The sequence below is a fragment of the Lithobates pipiens genome, unplaced genomic scaffold (assembly GCF_037356315.1).
Source record: "Lithobates pipiens isolate NorthernLeopardFrog02 unplaced genomic scaffold, aLitPip1_a1.2 Scaffold_23, whole genome shotgun sequence".
Classification (NCBI taxonomy): domain Eukaryota; kingdom Metazoa; phylum Chordata; class Amphibia; order Anura; family Ranidae; genus Lithobates; species Lithobates pipiens.
The window spans coordinates 66,757,544-66,775,605 of NW_027507785.1; the positions used below are offsets into that span (position 1 = coordinate 66,757,544).

The window sequence follows — 18,062 nt, forward strand, 5'->3', positions numbered from 1 at the left end:
GCTCAAGCGCCAAAGCAAACAGGCTGGGTGACAACGGGCACCCCTGCCTGGTGCCCCTCTGGAGGAGAAAAAAATCGGAGAGGGTGTCATTTGTGCGAATCCTGGCCCTCGGACTCCCATAAAGCAACCGTAACCAACCTAGAAATTTAGGACCTAGCCCGAACCTCCGGAGCACTTCCCAGAGGTAGGCCCACTCCACCGAATCAAAAGCCTTCTCTGCGTCCAGAGAGGCTATGACTCGAGTGCCCATGTTGTCATGGGACATGTCCAAATTAAGAAAGAGCCTGCGAATGTTGATATCAGTGCCCTTCCCCGGCATGAACAAAATTTGCGCCTTTTTAACAAATGAAACCACCAAGCTCCTCATTTACTCCCTCGTTATCTCTCGCCTTGACTATTGCATTTCCCATCTCATTGGCCTGCCTCTCCATAGGCTATCCCCTCTTCAGTCTATCATGAATGCTGCTGCCAGACTTATCCACCTTACCAACCGCTCAGTGTCTGCCAACCCTCTCCTCCAATCCCTACACTGGCTCCCAATCGCCCAGCGAATTAAATTCAAAATACTAACCACAACATACAAAGTCATTCACAACTCTGCCTTGAGCTACATCACCAATCTTGTCTCCAAATATCACCCAAACCGTCCTCTCTGCTCTTCTCAAGACCTCCTACTCTCAAGCTCTCTCATCTGCTCCTCCCATGCTCGGCTCCAGGATTTCTCCAGAGCCTCTCCCATTCTCTGGAACTCGCTACCTCCACTGCTCCAGCTATATCCCCTACTCTTACTACCTTCAGGCGATCCCTGAAAAACTCATCTCTTCAAGGAAGCCTACCATGTCTCCAACTAATCTCCTACCACTTCCATCAGCTCATTCCCCACAGTTAAAACCTTTTGTACCATTTGCCCCACCCTATTAGATTGTAAGCTCTTCTGAGCCTCTTAATCCTCTTGTATTTTATTGTGTTATAACTGTATTGTCTCCTTTTTATATTGTAAAGTGCTGTGTAAACTGTTGGCGCTATATAAATCCTGTATAATGATAATAATGCCAGAAGATGGTCAACAACAGGACAAATGTAACTGATGCCATATGCACAAGTCTGTTAATACAGACCCTGGCAAATGTTAAATTGTGGACACCTTCCACCCTAGTGACAGCGTTCACTTAGACAGGAAGTGAGGGTAAATCTCCCCAACGGTACACTGACCGTAATAAAACCCAACTGAGGTTCCGATCCTTCCCTATCTGAAACTTTTAAAAAGGTTTTCTTAGCATTCCAAAAACTTTAGTCACATTCGAAAACCCATATTTGTGGTTAACCATTCTCTTAAAAGATAAAGCATAAGCAGTTGCAGTGAACAGTTGGATGGTTATAGTTACGCAAGTTCCTCTAGCCAGGGTCAAGTACAGGAAAGATATGTATTTATAAATAGACATGCATTTTACAAGTCACTATCCCTCCGGCATTAAAAGGTTAATAGGCCTTTTCCCAGCAGGACCCGTGCCACTGTCGCCATAGTAACAACTGTCTCTCAATAGCTTCTGTCCCACTTTCTAGCAGGTCCCAAATACCGCTACGGATCTTTCCTATTCCTCCTGAACTGTCACTGCGCACACAGGGCCATTAGCTGCTGGTATTAATAGTACAGACATTGCAGTTGGTATATAGAGTTAGCAGTAACATGGTGACAACACTTCCTGGTATAAAGAGAAACGTTTGTGTTGTCCTTGGCAACCGCAATCCATCTAACATTTTTATTTTAGTCAAAGATGACATGTGACTGATTTCTAATGGTCTATAGAGCCACCAATGGTGCAATTTCTTACTGTGGGAGGTTAGGGCATCTGCAGATGGATGGAGGCCCTATAGGAGGAAGGCTGCCCCCTGGCAGCAGGTCAGGGCCCCGTGCTTGAGAACCACTGTCTTAAGGCTGTTTAAAGAGACCCTCTAACGTAACCAATTGCTTAACTGATTGTGGACCACATCCCTGATACAGAGAGAGTCAAAACATGAATTCCTCAGATTGTTACTTACGGACCGCCACACGCCGATATACGCCCTAAGTTTGAAGAGGAATATCGTTGCTATGGCAGCAGCTAGCTGCCATAACCCCAGTATCCTCTTCTTCGGCCGGTGGTCCGCTTTCCGATAAGAGTGGTCTCTGCGGCAGTTTGGCAGCGAGATCACTTTTATCGGCGGTGTGAGAGGGGCGCACCTCCCTCCCCCCGCCGCACTCCACCACCCTCCGCCGCTCACCGGATCTGTCGGCAGCGGCGGAGGCAATCGGATGTTACCCCTTGCTGGGTATGGAGAAGAGTGAGGGGAAGATGGCCTCCTACCCATCTCCATAACATTGCAGGGCGGAAGAGACCTCAAACGTCACTTCTGCCCATAGCTCTTAAAGGGCCTTTTTTTTTTTTTTTTGTAAATGACGACTTTTTATTTATTTTTTATTTTTATTGCATTTTAGTGAGGTTTTTTTGACCCCAGATCTCATATTTAAGAGGTCCTGTCATGCTTTTTTTCTATTACAAGGAATGTTTACATTCCTTGTAATTGAATAAAAGTGACACACTTTTTTAGTTCAAAAACAGTGTAAAGAAAAAAAAAACAGTGTAAAAAAAAAAAAAAAAATTCTTATTTATTTTAACACGCCCCCTCCCACCGAGCTCACGTTCAGAAGCAAAACGCTTACGTGAGTAGCGCCCGCATATGAAAACAGTGCTCAAATTACACATGTGAGGTATCACCATGATCGGTAGAGCAAGAGCAATAATTCTAGCCCTATACCTCCCTCTGTAGCTCAAAACATGCAACCTGTAGAATTTTTTAAACATCGCCTATGGAGAGTTTAAAGGGTAAAAGTTTGTCACCACTCCACGAGCGGGCGCAATTTTGAAGCGTGACATGTTGGGTATCAATTTACTTGCCGTAACATTATCTTTCACAATATAAAAAAAAGAAAATGAGCTAACTTTACTCTTATTTTTTAAATAAAAAAAGTGTATTGTTAAAAAAAAAAGTGCGCTTGTAAGACCGCTGCACAAATACGGTGTGACAGAAAGTATTGCAACAACCGCCATTTTATTCTCTAGGGTGTTAGGAAAAAAAATGTATAATGTTTGGGGGTTCTAAGTAATTTTCTAGCAAAAAAATAAGTTTTTAACTTGTAAACAACAAATCTCAGAAAGAGGCTCGGTCCTTAAGTGCTTAAACCGGGCCACAAACAGTTTGATGGTAAAAAAAAAACACTGGAATCGGATTGCATAGGCGTTTATACCCACCATGCGATCTGATTCCACAGTTTGCACTGCATTCTGCAAACCGATTTCGGGGGGGGGGGGGGGGGCATTAAATTTACATTGACACCCACAGTGGTTCGCAGATGTCAGTGTGAACAGCCTAAAGGAATGTTGTACTTATGGAGCATTATAACACTACCCCCAGATGCTTGATTGGCTACAGCAAGAGTTAGGGCTCACATGTGTGGCTAATATTATTGCTGCCCCTCAGAAAAGCAATCAGCAGTGCATTACTTTAGAGAGGGCCCTTGACAGGCAGCGAGAGGGCGATATGTCACAACCTTGCTAGCTGTTTCTCCAAATTCTGCCCCACCACACCGCAACCGCATGCATTGCACACAGTTGCAGGGCTGCTGGGATTTGGCCCTATTTGTTTTAATGGGTCATGTCCGGCATTTTTTTTTTTTGCTACAGCTGCAAAGCAATGCAGCTGCCTTTATGTGTTTAGATGGGTATGTTTAGATGGGTATGGGGTTGTATGTGTTTAGATGGGTATGGGGTTGTAAAAAACTGTTTTTACAGCCTCGTGACCACCCGTTTGAATGGGGGCTTTTTCTGAAATTTGTTGTTTACGAGTAAAAATCCGTTTTTGTTTTTTTGCTAGAAAATCACTTAGAGCCCAAACATTATATATATGTTTTTTTAGCAGAGACCCTAGAGAATAAAATTGAGGTTATTGCAATAGTTTAATGTCACACTGTATTTGTGCAACGGTCTTTCAAAACAACATTTTTTGGGAAAGAAAAACTTTAATAAATAAAAAAAATAAAAAAAGTTAACCCTTTTTTTTTTGTATATTGTGAAAGATGATGTTATGCTGAGTAAATAGATACTAAACATGTCATTCTTTAACCACTTTAAGACTGGGCTTCCTTTTTAGATGTGGTGTTTACCAGTAAAAAACTTTTTTTTGCTAGAAAACTACTTAGAACCCCCAATCATACTTTTTTTTCTAACATCCTAGAGAATAAAATGGCGGTGGTTGCAATACTTGCTATTACACAGTATTTGCGCAGCGGTCTTCCAAGTGCACTATTTTTTTCTAAAATACACTTATTTTTTATTAAAAAATAAGACAACAGTAAAGTTAGCCCAACTGTTTTTTATATTGTAAAAGATAATGTTATGCCGAGTAAATTGATACCCAACATGTCACGCTTCAAAATTGTGCCCACTCGTGGAATGGCGACAAACTTTTACAATGTCAGGGGTTGGGGCAACGCAGGCGATGCCCCAAGCATCCATTATGGTAACTGAGTGCCCAGGCCCTGGATAATTAGAGGCGAGTTTTAGGCAGGTCACTCTTCCTGTAAAAAAGACCGCTCACTGCTGCTCTCTCTCCTTGTGCAGGATGACTGGTCTTGTCTCCGCCCCCTCCTGTAGTTTTCTATAGTCAGCCTGTAGTAGGTGGAGCCTGCTGGGCCCCTCCCACAGCTCTGCTCTGCACATAGGCTATCTACAGCACAACAATGATACTTTTACAAGATATCTAGAGTTTCAAAGGAATTTAGTGCACAGGAAGTGGATTTCTATCCTTTGTGGCTATTGAGAAATTAGTTATTATCATTCACAATTTATATAGCGCCAACAGTTTAGGTGGCGCTTTACAATGTAGAGGGGGATAGCACAATTATAGTACAGTTCATTATTTTGTGCCCAGAGTTCAGATTTAAATAAATTCTGCATAGTACTTTTGTTACATTTACTTACACATCAAACCTCAGGTTTTGCTTCTCTTCGAAGAAGTAGTCCAGCACAAATTTCCGGACAAAGTCTGGATTCAGCGTGTTGTCGATGACCTCTGTCCGTCCAAACTGTTAAAATAAACATAAATGGCTGTGCTTAGAAATTGTGTAATAGCAGAGAAGGTCTGGGTTGGGGTTGAGTGGTGGTGGGGGGGGAAATTTGCCCTCTGGGCTCCTCTCAGATACATAGGGGTTCATTTACTAAAGGCAAATAGACTTATGCACTCTGCAAGTGCAGTTGCTCCAGAGCTTAGTAAATGAGGTGAGGCTTCACTTTGCGAAGAATACCCAATTACGTACAAGGAAAATAAAAAAAATAAAAAATTTTTGCTTACACATGATTGGATGATGAAAGTCAGCAGGGCTTCTGTTCATTTAATAAGCTCTGGAGCAACTGAACTTGCAGAGTACAACTAAACTTTGCAAAGTGCACATTCTATTTGCCTTTAGTAAGTCAACCCCATTATGAGATGTTTCATCATTCAGACAACAGTTAGAGAGGAACCCACAATCAGTGACACATGTTGGTTATTATCTAGCTACCTGTTTACCGTTCAGACCTGTGATCACAGCTTCTGGCAATGGGAAGTCTTCCAGAGACAATTTCACAGCTCTGAGGTGTCATGTGACTGAATACCGAGAGCAGGGCCATCTTTAGGGCAGGGCAAAAGGGGCAGCTGCCCTGGGCCCTGTCATTGTTGTGGGGCCCAAAGCAACTGCCTCATACTTGCCAACTATCCCAGTTTAAATCCTCTTGTCCTTTTGAAGTTTTAGTCCTATGCTGTGTCCTGATATCTCAGTGTGAAGTGCTGGTATTAATGCTGCTCAGCTCTGCCCTATTGTTGTGTACAGATGACTCACCTCCAGACCCTGTGTTTACATGTAAATAACTGGCATTCACATGTAAATAGTTGATGCCGGCCTCATTGATATGTAAATAAAGGAGGCATTCATATGTATATCATGCTCCCCTGCAGTGATGAGATGACGTGCTGTAACTTCTAGCAACCAGCATCAATGAGCAGTAATACTGTACAGTAATCTCTAGCAACCAATTAACAAGCAGAAATCATTTGCTGTAACCCCTAGCAACTAATCAGTGAGCCGTAATGTGTGCTGTAACCTCTAGCAACCAGTCAGTAAGCAGTAATGATATGCTGTAACAGCTGGCAACCAAATCACAGTCGCTTCCTGATCCGATACAGTAAGTCTAGCTGCTATTTATTGTATGTCTCAGAGCAGATTGAGAGCATAACTGCAGGTAGAGAGTGAAATTGCATGGGTGGGGGTGGGCCCAAGAAAATTTTTGCCCAGGGTTCAATCAATATTAAAGACAACCTTGGCCGAGAGACACAAAGTGAGCTGATGCTGGAAGATCTGAAAATGTGTCATAGTTAAAGAGGATCTTCACCCTAGCAAGAAAAAATTAAAAGTCAGCTTACTTGTCCAAGGATCCAGCGATGTCCGCACCCGGGCTGCATCTTGGCCAGTCTTTGGCGCCGGTATCGGGGCCGTTTTTAAGGCAGGGCAAAAGGGGCAGCTGCCCTGGGCCCTATCATTGTTGTGGGGCCCAAAGCAGCTGCCTCATTCTTGCCAACTATCCTGGTTTAAATTCCCTTGTCCCTTGAGGTTTTAGTCCTGTGCTGTGTCCTGATATCTCAATGTGAAGTGCTGCTACTAATGCTGCCCAGCTTTGTCCTATTGTTGTGTATAGATGGCTCACCTGTAGACCCTGTGTTTACATGTAAATTACCGGCATTCATATGTAAATAGCGGCGGCTGGCGGCATTGATATGCATTGATATGTATGTCATGCCCCCCGAGGTCATATCCACAGTAATCTCTAGAAACCAATCAACAAGCAGAAATCGTGTGCTGTAACCTCTAGTAACTAATCAGTGAGCCGTAATGTGTGTTGTAACCTCTAGCAACCAGTCAGTGAGAGGTAATGATACACTGTAACCTCTGGCAACCAATCACAATCGCTGCCTGATCTGATTCAGTAAACGGATTTTGAGTCTAGCTGCTATTTATTGTATGTCTCAGAGCAGGTGGAGAGCAAAAATGCACAGGGGGGCACGCAAGAAAAGTTTTGCCCAGGGTCCAATCAATATTAAAGACGGCCCCAGCTGTCATGTTTCCCAAGGATATCCGGCTGTGACTCTTTCGGCTTCACAGCAGGCATTCTGTGCTTTGGGAATGGCCCTTCAGCTTTGGAGATGTTGTCAGAACTCCTTCTGAAGCAGTCTGTCCCCCATAGCAACGGGAACAGATCAGCACTGCCGAGGTCCCCATCCTGTACAGAGGTATGGAAGTTCAAGAGTTAAATGAGTGTGCGCATGGAGCCCCCGTGTTAAGCAGGTGGCAGGGTTCCATTCTGCCATACCGGGGAGAGGTGGTGGCAAACGCTGGACAGGTGGATGTGGACATAAGCTGAATGTGTCCCTTCTAAATGCAAGCTACAATGAGAGGCGTGCATTTACATGGGGACCCGAGAGTTGCAGTGCAAGTGTACATGGTTAACGCTCATCGTCGAGCTGCTGAGATACTTCGCCATGGCCTGGTCTCCAGGAAGTGGGGACAGGGTACCTGTAAAAGACAGGTCCCCCCCCAAAAGGGGCCAAACGTGGCACCAGAGGGGGGGAGGAATCAGATAAACGGAAGTTCCACTTTTGGGTGGAACTCAGTTTTAAAGTGTTACTAAACCCAGGACCATGCATTCACTACATCTGGTCTCTCACAGTACATAGAACATGGAAATGCAATCATTTTAGTAACTATGAACTACTAAATACCTTTCTGACTTCTATCAGTGTCTGGTTAAAGCTCGTAGGAGGAGTTTTCATTCTTCCACGATTGTCCAATGAGAATGCAGGACCCCCGACCCTCTGTCTGACAGTGGCAATTGGCCCTGTGCTGATCACATGCACCCTCCATAGAAAATAAAATCTCTCTAGCAATACACACCATACTGAGCATGTGCAGCTTGTCCCCTGGCTCTGTAAATATCGGGTAATTTTTTTGAAGACACTGGAAGGGGAGGATCAGAGAAGACAGGATCAAACAGCCTTGTTACACAATGCGGAAGATTAACCCCTTAGGTTCCGCAGTGAGTATAACAAGCATTCTTTACTACATATACAGACTGATTTTACTGTTGTGGGTTTAGAAACACTTTCATACATCAAGGGAGTTTGCTAGAGTTCATTCATGTTCGTCAACTTCCGGGTCATGAACGTGACTCGAGTAAAGGTACCCCATGGGCGAGGAGAGTGACCCTGTGGGGGTAATCTTCTTATGTGACCCAGACTTGGCACCCAACAAGTTAAAGTGATTGTAAATGATCGCCTTTTAAAACAACCCAGTTTAAAATAGAAATGAAAGGCAAAACATTTGTACAGATTATATATATATATATATATATATATATATATATATATATATATATATATATATATATAAAACAACCCATTATATAATACGGTACCTTTTTTTCCCTCTTTTATAAGTGATCACTTTCCCTCTGTTCTCAGCTGCATAAGAGCTGGGGGAGGAGAAGCAAAAGTACACTGAGCTTCCCAGTGAATGGTTGTGCGGGGGGGGGGGGGGGGGGCATGTCAGGGCAAGTCTGATCATTGAAGGAGAGCTGGCCGAGTTCCCTGCATAGCTAGAGAATTGACCATACTGTGCTCTCCTGCTTAGTGTAGGCAGTTTTTCATAGGAAAGCAGAGGGACTACACAGCCGGTCACATGTACTGTGCCGTTATACATGTACATGCTTTGAGTTAGAAATATCTTATAAACTGACCAGTTTGTGTAAAAAAAAAAAATATATGTTTTAATTTTCTTTCCACGTTTTCTGAAGACTTGTGGAAAAAAATTAACTGTTCAAAAGACTCATTGTGCTTTATAGAATATACGTTGGGGTGTTTGCTTTTCAAAATGGGGTCATTTTGTGGGTAATTCTACTGTCCTGGTGCTCCAGGGCCTTCACAGATGTAATAGGTCGTTATTAATTAGAGGCGTCATTTATGCTCCTAGAACTCCCTGCATTTTGGACTTCTCTGTGTGGCCAGCCTGTGTAAAAGTCCCACACATGTGGTATCGCCATACTCAGGAAGAGTTGCAGAATGTATTTTGGGGTGTAATTGGAAGTATGCATATGCTGTGTATGAGAAATAACTTGTTATTATGACAATTTTGTAAAAAAAAATATATATATATATATATAAAAAAAAACAATTCTTCTTTTTCCCAAGAATTGTGGGAAAAAATTACAACTTCAAAAAACTCACCATGCCTCTTACTAAATACCTTGGACTGTCGACTTTTCAAAAAGGGGTCATTTGGGGGGTATTTGTACTTTCCTGACATTTCAGAGCCTCAAGAAATGAGATAGGCTGTCAGTCCATCAGGTGTGATCAATTTTCAGTGATTTGCACCATAGCTTGTAGACTCTATAACTTTCAAAAAGAGACTAAATAATATCCACTAATTTGGTTTATTTTTACCAAAGAGATGTAGCCGTATAAATTTTGGCCCAAATTTATGAACAAAAATGACTTATTTGCAAAATTTTATCATAGAAACTAAAAGAAAAGTACCTTTCTTTCAAAATTTTTGCTCTTTTTTCACTTATGCCGCAAAAAAAAAAAACAAGTGGTGATTAAATACCTCCAAAAGAAATCTCTATTTGTATGAAAAAAAATGATAAAAATTTTGTTTGGGTAAAGTGTTGCATAACTGAGTAACTGGCATTCAAAATGTAAGAGCGCTGAAAGCTAAAAATTGGTCTGGTAAGGAAGCTGTATAAATGCCCTGTATTGAAGTGGTTAAGGCTGGGTTCACACCGGAGCGATGCGGGAATGCCGCGAATCCGCGTCATTTTCCCGCATTGCATGCCTCCCGCCGGCAGTTCACACTGCCCTATGCGGACTGCTGGGAGTGTCAGTGAAATCTTAATGACACCCCCAGATCAGTTCGCATATCGCAGTGCGATCTGCAAACTCGGACAGGAATCGGATCGCATGGTGTGAACACCCATGCGATCCGATTCTGCTGCGGACCAAAAAAAGGGTCCTGTGCGAGTTTGCGGCGGGGGCGATGCGAATTCAGCCATACTATCTGTATGGCTGAACTCGCATCGCACAGAGATTGGATGTGATTTGCACTGCAGTGCGGTGCGAATCACATCCGGGTCTCCCAGCCGCAGCGGTGTGAACCCAGCCTTAAACCCTAATTTTAGATTTGATAGATTAGATTTTACAGGCGTAATCATTTCAATTTTCAGGCCTTTTTCTTCATTTTCACTTTCATTTAGGGCCAGCATTCAATGTGATGGTTTACATACATTGTACATTTGCATCAGTCCCTGCACCCAAGGAGCTTACAATCTAACATCTCTCTCTCACACATATACACATACTGTACTAGGTTTTATTTAGACCGGAGCCAATCTTTGTTGTGTGGGAGAACACCCACCATGCAACCACAGGGAAAACATGCAAACTTCATGCAGATATTGCCCTGGCCAGGATTGGAACCGTGGACCTCAGTGCTTCAGGGCAGAAGTGCTAACCACTTATCACTTTGTCAGGTTACGGTATGATATTTTTTGGTGCTTAATTTCAAATACTCTTTAAAATGCCATGAACTAAGGAACCAGGATCAAGTTGTAGACAAACAGCGACTAATTTAGAGCATCCCCAGAAGTCCTCTTTTTATTTCGCCCACCTTTAAACTGAGTGTGCGGAAGATTAAAAACAGACAGTTAAGATTTGAGCATGGGGTCACAATGCCATGGATCATCATGGTATGAGCAGGATGGACATATGTTCTCTAAAAGTGTTAAAAAAATCCGTGCTAGATTACACTTGAGGAGAGGCTGCCAACAGAGCAGAACACCCACTAGACATGACAGTAATTAAACTCTATTACCCTCTCTACAGACATCTCTCGGCATGACCTGACCATTTGCCATGATTATAATACAATTTTATTACACTCTGTACAGACATTAAATCAGAGTTAAGGTCTAAACAGATTTGCAGCTTTGCAATGCTGCTACCATTTACAAATTATCATCTACGCCAGTGGTGGTCAACTTTCACGATATAGGAGGCCTCACATGTGGCTTCTAATGTCACCAATGCTCAGCACATATTATTCAGCGAATGTGATGCTACAGAAATTTGGCAGCGACTGCAGACATGTAACAAGAGATTATCAAAGGACTACTAGCATGCTACAAAATGATATTCAGAGACTGTAAACATACTGTAGAAGCCGTGGAAGACTGCAGACATGCAACAATATAGATAGTCAGAGATCACACTCATGCTACATAATGCCGCGTACACACGAGCGGACTGTATGGCGTACTTAGTCCGTCGAAACACATTTCAGCGGACAATCCGCTCGTGTGTGGGCTTCAGCTGACTTTTTCAGCGTGCAGTCTGGCGTACTAAGAATTTCGGATTTTTCGAAATTCTGTCCGTCGTACTTTGGTTTCAGCGGACAATCCGCTCGTCAGTATGCTAGTTCGACGGACTAAGAATGGCGCATGCCCAGAAAGGATTTACACGGCGGAAGGGTGCTTTGTTGTGTCTTGGACTTCCTATTTCTAGTCCCGTCGTACGTGCTGTACACGTCATCGCGCAAGCTTTCGACGGACTGTTTGTGCATCCGTGTGTGGTCAAGTCCGTTCAGTGGAAAGTACGACGGACTGTCCGTCAGATTGTATGACGAACTAAGTACGCCATACAGTCCGCTCGTGTGTACGCGGCATAAGAAGGACAGAGACAGCAGACATACTGCAAGAGTTGTGGGAGACTGCAGAGGTAACGCTACCCTGGATTAGGGCAATTAGTTTAAAGTTCCGGGTTCTATTCCCGCTAGTACCAACAGAAGGTGCCCCAGCCTAGTGCATTATCTTCAGATACACTATATTACCAAAAGTATTAGGACGCTTGCCTTTACATGCACATGAACTTTAATGGCATCCCAGTCTTGGTCCGTGGGGTTCAATATTGAGTTGGCCCACCCTTTGCTGCTATAAGAGCTTCAACTCTTCTGGGAAGGCTGTCCACAAGGTTTAGGAGTGTGTCTATGGGAATGTTTGACTATTCTTCCAGAAAAGCATTTGTGAGGTCAGGCACTGACGTTGGACAAGAAGGCCTGGCTCACAGTCTCCCCTCCAATTTATTCCAAAGGTGTTCTATCGGGTTGAGATCAGGACTCTGTGCAGCCCAGTTAAGTTCCTCCATCCCAAACTCACTCATCCATGTCTTTAAGGACCTTGCTTCATGTTGGAACAGGAAGGGGCCATCCTCAAACTGTTCCCACAAAGTTGGGAGCATGAAATTGTCCAAAATGTCTTGGTATTCTGACACCTTAAGAGTTCCCTTCACTGGAACTAAGGGGCCAACCCCAATCCCAGACAAACAGCCCCACACCATAATCTCCCCTCCACCAAATGATTTGGACCAGTGCACAAAGCAAGATCCATAAAGACATAGACGAGTGTGTTTGCAGTGGAGGAACTTGACGGGCCTGCACAGTGCCCTGACCTCAGCCTGATAACACCTTTGGGATGAATTAAAGCGGAGACTGCAAGCCAGGCTTTCCCGTCCACATCAGTGCCAACCTCAAAAAATGCGCTTCTGGAAGAATGGTCACTTGTGCAGTGCACTTGTAGTGCAGAGTGGATTTGCCTTTAGTAAATCAACCTCTGTACTTAGTTTTTAAAAATGAGCAGTCTAAATACTGAATTTCAGCTGTCTTCAGGCCAGTCACATGACTCTGACTGACTGCTTTACAGATCCGTTGGATGACTTCTGTGGGAGGAGCCATGATCTCCCTCTGACGTCAGCCGTGGGAGATCACGTGGCCGCTCGTCTCCTCCGCAGAAGCTCTGTCTCATAGCTTTAAAGCGGCCGCGAGTCACGTGACCGGCCTGAAGACTGCTGAAATTTCGCTATTTAGAACGCTCATTTTTTAAAACCAAGTACATAGCGTGCCATGTCTGCCTCTAATATAGGAGCTGGCAGTGACCATTGTAGGCTTTTATTTTTAATATTAGTTGCGGCAGGGTGGAGACAGAGACACAGACACAGCTGACAGGCAGGAAGGAAGGGGTGAGAGGGGAGAGAGGAGAGCAGAGCAGGGCAGCGTATGACGGAGGGACATACCTTGACCACGGTGATCAGGGCTTAGCAGTCCTGATTTTTGTGGTCAGAATAGAGAGGGCATACAGGAAGTGGCAGATTATAGTGGATCTGCTCTAAAAGTTGATATTGTGATAAGCGAGCCTATCACACAAAATTATAACTATATATCCAAATTAGTTGCAACACACCATAGTGTAAAACTGATATATAAATAAAAAATAGTCTGTATATTGAAAAACATCAATGAACTCTTGTGTTATCTTCAAACCACCACCAACACAAAGTGCGTGCTTACCGGAAGGCAAACTGTTATAAGCCTGTGGCTAATACCCAGCCAGGGCCTTTATCCAGGGAGTATATACCACCAACTCGGAAAAACTTGATCGATAGGATGGATTGGTACAGCAAAAACGACCAGGGAACTCGATCACTCAGTGGTCAAGATTAATGACCATTACCCAAAATAGAAAAGGAGCTCAGCCCTGGTCGTTTTTGCTGTACCGATCCACAAGAGTTCATTGATGTTTTTCAATATATATACACATCATATACATCAGTTTTACATTTTGGTGTGTTGCAACTAATTTGGAGATTATATATATATTTATTTATTATTTATAATTTTGTGCGATAGCCTAGTTTATCACAATATCAACCTTTAGCTCAATTCCACTCTAATTAATGTTTCTATTTATGTGTGTATCTCACCTATTGAGCTGCTGCTCGTCTGTGTTAGTTTTACTTTTACTTTTAAACCCTTACAAACCACTTTGACCTACAGGTAAGCCTAGATTAAGGCTTACCTGTAGGTCCAAGAAATATCTCCTAAACCTATACGGTTTAGGAGATATTTATCCGAAGACAGCCACCGCTGTCTACGGCGCAGGCCGCAGATCGCGGCGATATGCCGCGAATGTCGGCTCCCGTGCGCACGCGCGGGAGTGACGTCATCGCGGCTCCGGCGCATTACAGCGCTGGAGCAGCGAGACCCGGAAGTCGCTCCGGGATACATGGCAGCGGCGAAGAGGAAGACGGAGGACTGCTTCGGGGGCTTCGTTCTCAGGCAAGTTATTCATAATGAGCTAATATACTTTGCCTTACAGGGTGTGTTTTTTTTTTTGCCTTTACTTCCTCTTTAAAAAAATAAATAACAATCACTTGAGCAGTTATGCAAAGAAGAGTGGGCAAATATTGAAAATATTGAAAAATCTAGGATGTGCAAAGTTATTAAAGACATATAACAACATACTAGGACCCCTTTCACACTGAGCCACCCCAGGCGTCAGTGGTAGCGGAGCAAAACGTCTCTGCTGTGTCGCTTTGCTGCCGGTATGGCAGCACTGCCCCATTGTTTTCAATGGACAGGAGTGGTGTAGTTACCGCTCCTACACCGCTGCAAAGAAGCTGCTGGCAGGACTTTTTGTGATGCCCTGCCAGCGCAGCGGCTAAGTGTGAAAGCCAGATTTGCAGCTGAGGCTTTTTTCAGGTGCTTTACAGGCGATGTACTTTTTATCTATCAAAAAGTGTTTTCCTGCACTAAACCTGTCATCTTATTTCTAAATTGTTGCATTGGTAAATTCCAAAAGCCAATATAAAGGAATAGTAGTGGTAAAAAAAGCACTTGTGGGTTTAACCAATCTTGATTTTTTGTACAATTCTCCTTTAAGGGAGCGTGACAGGGAGTGTGTCCTATGCCTGCATATTTTTGCTGATAGGTGTCCCTTATTTCCATCTCAAAAACTCTTTATATCAGCGCTGTACAATCCTCTGTACCGCTGAACCCTGTAAGTCAATCAGATTCTACTTCATTGCATAGTGGCATCAAGCTTGCACATAGGAGAAAAGCATAGAAATGAATTTAGGGGGTTCTGCTGCACCCGTCCAATCACAGGCAGAGGCGTGTCCTTGACCAAGCTGTAGTGTCTTAAATACAGAGGAGAGAAAAGAGGTCAGGGACCTTTCTATGATGTCTGACAAGGATAAGTCAATCCAATGAGGGGTATGATCAGCTTTACAGATCTTTTGACAGTTATAATAGTTCATGTATTTCTTTAGCTTCCTGTTTTTAGTTCTCCTTTCAGTAATTTTACTGATCTTTTTTTCCCTATGAAGTTTTGATTATTGTATTAATATTTAAGTAGCTGGTGAGTGACTCATATAAAAAACAATACAAGCCATATTGCGATCAGCTGTATCTATGCCGCTGGCGTCGTGCCAGTTTTGTACATGCAATTGATGCTGTTGTCGGTCAATTCTGATTACTACGGGACCAGAGTCTGCTCTGGCAACTCCTCATTGCCAGCTTTAAGGAAAACAATGCAGTTTATTGTTCTCTTCCTCGCAGTTATGTTTATTGCAATGGGCACTTTTCCAGCTTTTCATAAAATCACCACTTTTAAGTACTGGGGAATTCCTCGGCCATCTGCGTTGCATTCTGTGGCAGAACTGAGATTAACGTGCCCCCCTTTTTATCTGTAATCCCGGCTGCGCTGTGTTTAGTCCTCCAACCTTCCGTCTGTCTGTTTACTAGGTCTTATGTCTCCTACTCCTCTATTGCTTTCTTTACTTTGCACTGTGTTCCTGTGGATTTATTCCAGTACTACGGATTTGTTTATTGAATGCGCAGACCAATATCCATAGCAGCCTATGCACATGACACCTGTAAAAGCTGGTTGTAGGACCCATGCCCTTCACAGATTATGCCTGGAGAACTCTTGCACCTGTATACCCTGTGATGCTGGATATAGTTTCAGAGCTTGTTGGAAATTCTACTTTAAGTTCTCCTCCCCTGCAAAATGTGGCATATCATTATGAGGAGGGGGGAGCAGGTACCTAGTTTTGACAGATATCCGCTCCCACTTCTACTCGGTTTGCCTAATCCAGGGGTCCGCGCCCTGTTTGCAGCTGGGGTCCAGAAGGCTGCACTGTCAGAGCTGCAGTGGCGGTGTTTGAGCAGAGAGGTGAAATCATTTCTCACTGCCCACCCCGCATCACCTTTGTTCCACCCTCACTTGGAACCCACCACTGCACCCAGGCAAGCCTCTGTGCTCAATAGACCAATGCGCACATCCATGTTTCCACCAATGCAGTGACAATCCACATCTGGTGGCAGGTGACGTGACAAGTGATAATCCGCATCTGGTGGCAGGCGAAGTGGCAAGTGATAATCCGCATCTGGTGGCAGGTGACATGGCAAGTGACAATCCACATCTGGTGGCAGGTGACATGGCAAGTGACAATCCGCATCTGGTGGCAGGCGAAGTGGCAAGTGACAATCCGCATCTGGTGGCAGGTGACATGGCAAGTGACAATCCACATCTAGTGGCAGATGTGGCAAGTGACAATCCGCATATGGTGGCAGGCGACGTGGCAAGTGACAATCTGTTTCTGGTGGCAGGCGACATGGCAAGTGACAATCCTTATCTGTTGGCAGGTGACGTGGCAAGTGACAATTGTATCTGGTGGCAGGCGACGTGACAAGAAAAAAGCTGCACTTGGTGAGTTGAACCATTTCATTTTATATTACATTGTATTCATAGAAATAATGCACTTCAATCACCCGGACACCATATCAACCATGGTGCCATGATAATTGAAGCGCTAACACCAGCCATTGCCCCGACAAATTGCCAATGAAAAACCGCATACTCACCCACCCACCACTCATGCCCTACCCCCGGGTCTTGCCACAATTTTCTTCTACACAGCCGGTCCCCGGTGCCCAAAAAGGTTGGGGAGTGCTGGCATAGGCGTAGACCAAGTTTTCCCCTCCCCTCCGTCCGCACACTCTTCTGGGACACGTCACAGGTTAGAGGTCCCAGAAGACTGCTGGATCATTCACAGGTCGCTGGACCCCTGTCCGTTTGTCCAGTATAAAGGAATAGTAGTGGTAAAAAAGCATTTGTGGGTTTACCTAATCTTTTTTTTGTATAAGTCTTCTTTAAAGGGGTCTGGCGGTTGTGTGTCCTATGTTTACATAATTTAGGTAACAGGTGTCCCTGATTCCCATCTCAAAAAGTTGAGACGCATGGCTATAGCGACTACCGACTGGAGACCAGTAACATCGTAAGTCAAAGTATATATCGCCAGCACACCATGAATCTTCAACGTAAATGTTTATTAAGATAATCACGTCACAGCGGTAAGGTACAATTTTTCCAGGGCCATGGAGGACCCCTTTGTGAGGATTGTGATGATGATGGGGTGCTGTGTGGCCACCAAAACACAGATGGCTGTTATGTGATCATCTTACTAAAGATTTGTATGTTATCCTGAAGCTCCATGGTATGTTGGCGATATATACTTTGTATACCCTTTATGGACCAGAGCAATCTTTCCCTTTATTTTACAGTATGGCAACATAACATTGTATATGGTGCTTCGCTGTAATATTATATGTGGAAAGCAGTCCTGAAGGCAGCTTACCAAGAACCATAGTGTCCTGCTGGACCCTCAGAGGAGTTTTCTAAATACAAAATGTAAAAGATGGGAGCGCCACACTAGTTCGTACAGTCCATAAAATATTTCAATCTGCAACAAAAGCCAACACATTTCGGGGGCTGAAAACCCCCCAAAATGGCCCATTCTGCCAGCTGTTTCGTTTCATTAACTGTTGAAGTTAGTTATAGCTGAGTCTCCTCATCAAGGTTCATCGCTGATGCCATTTCCATTTACAGGGACTGCTAATTCAGCAATTCATGTTAACCCTCGTTATCCATTCAGCAGTCTTCTGGATCCTAAGAGGACCTGTGCTGGTTGGCCAATGGGAATGCCTTGAAAGGTTCTTCTTTCATGTGTTTACATCACTGTTTGAGAAACGTTGGGGCGATGCCCTCGAAGCA

The 18,062-nt window shown here is 43.9% G+C and overlaps 1 protein-coding gene across 1 annotated transcript in view; it reads right to left on the minus strand.

Moving 5' to 3' along the window:
- The window catches only part of LOC143927120 (copine-8-like), a 212,663-nt gene that overhangs the window by 79,162 nt on the left and 115,439 nt on the right, over window positions 1–18,062 (minus strand). The window contains exon 5 of the mRNA XM_077451074.1: window positions 5,019–5,122. Coding sequence (XP_077307200.1) covers window positions 5,019–5,122 — 104 coding nt within the window. The remainder of the gene's footprint in view (window positions 1–5,018; window positions 5,123–18,062) is intronic.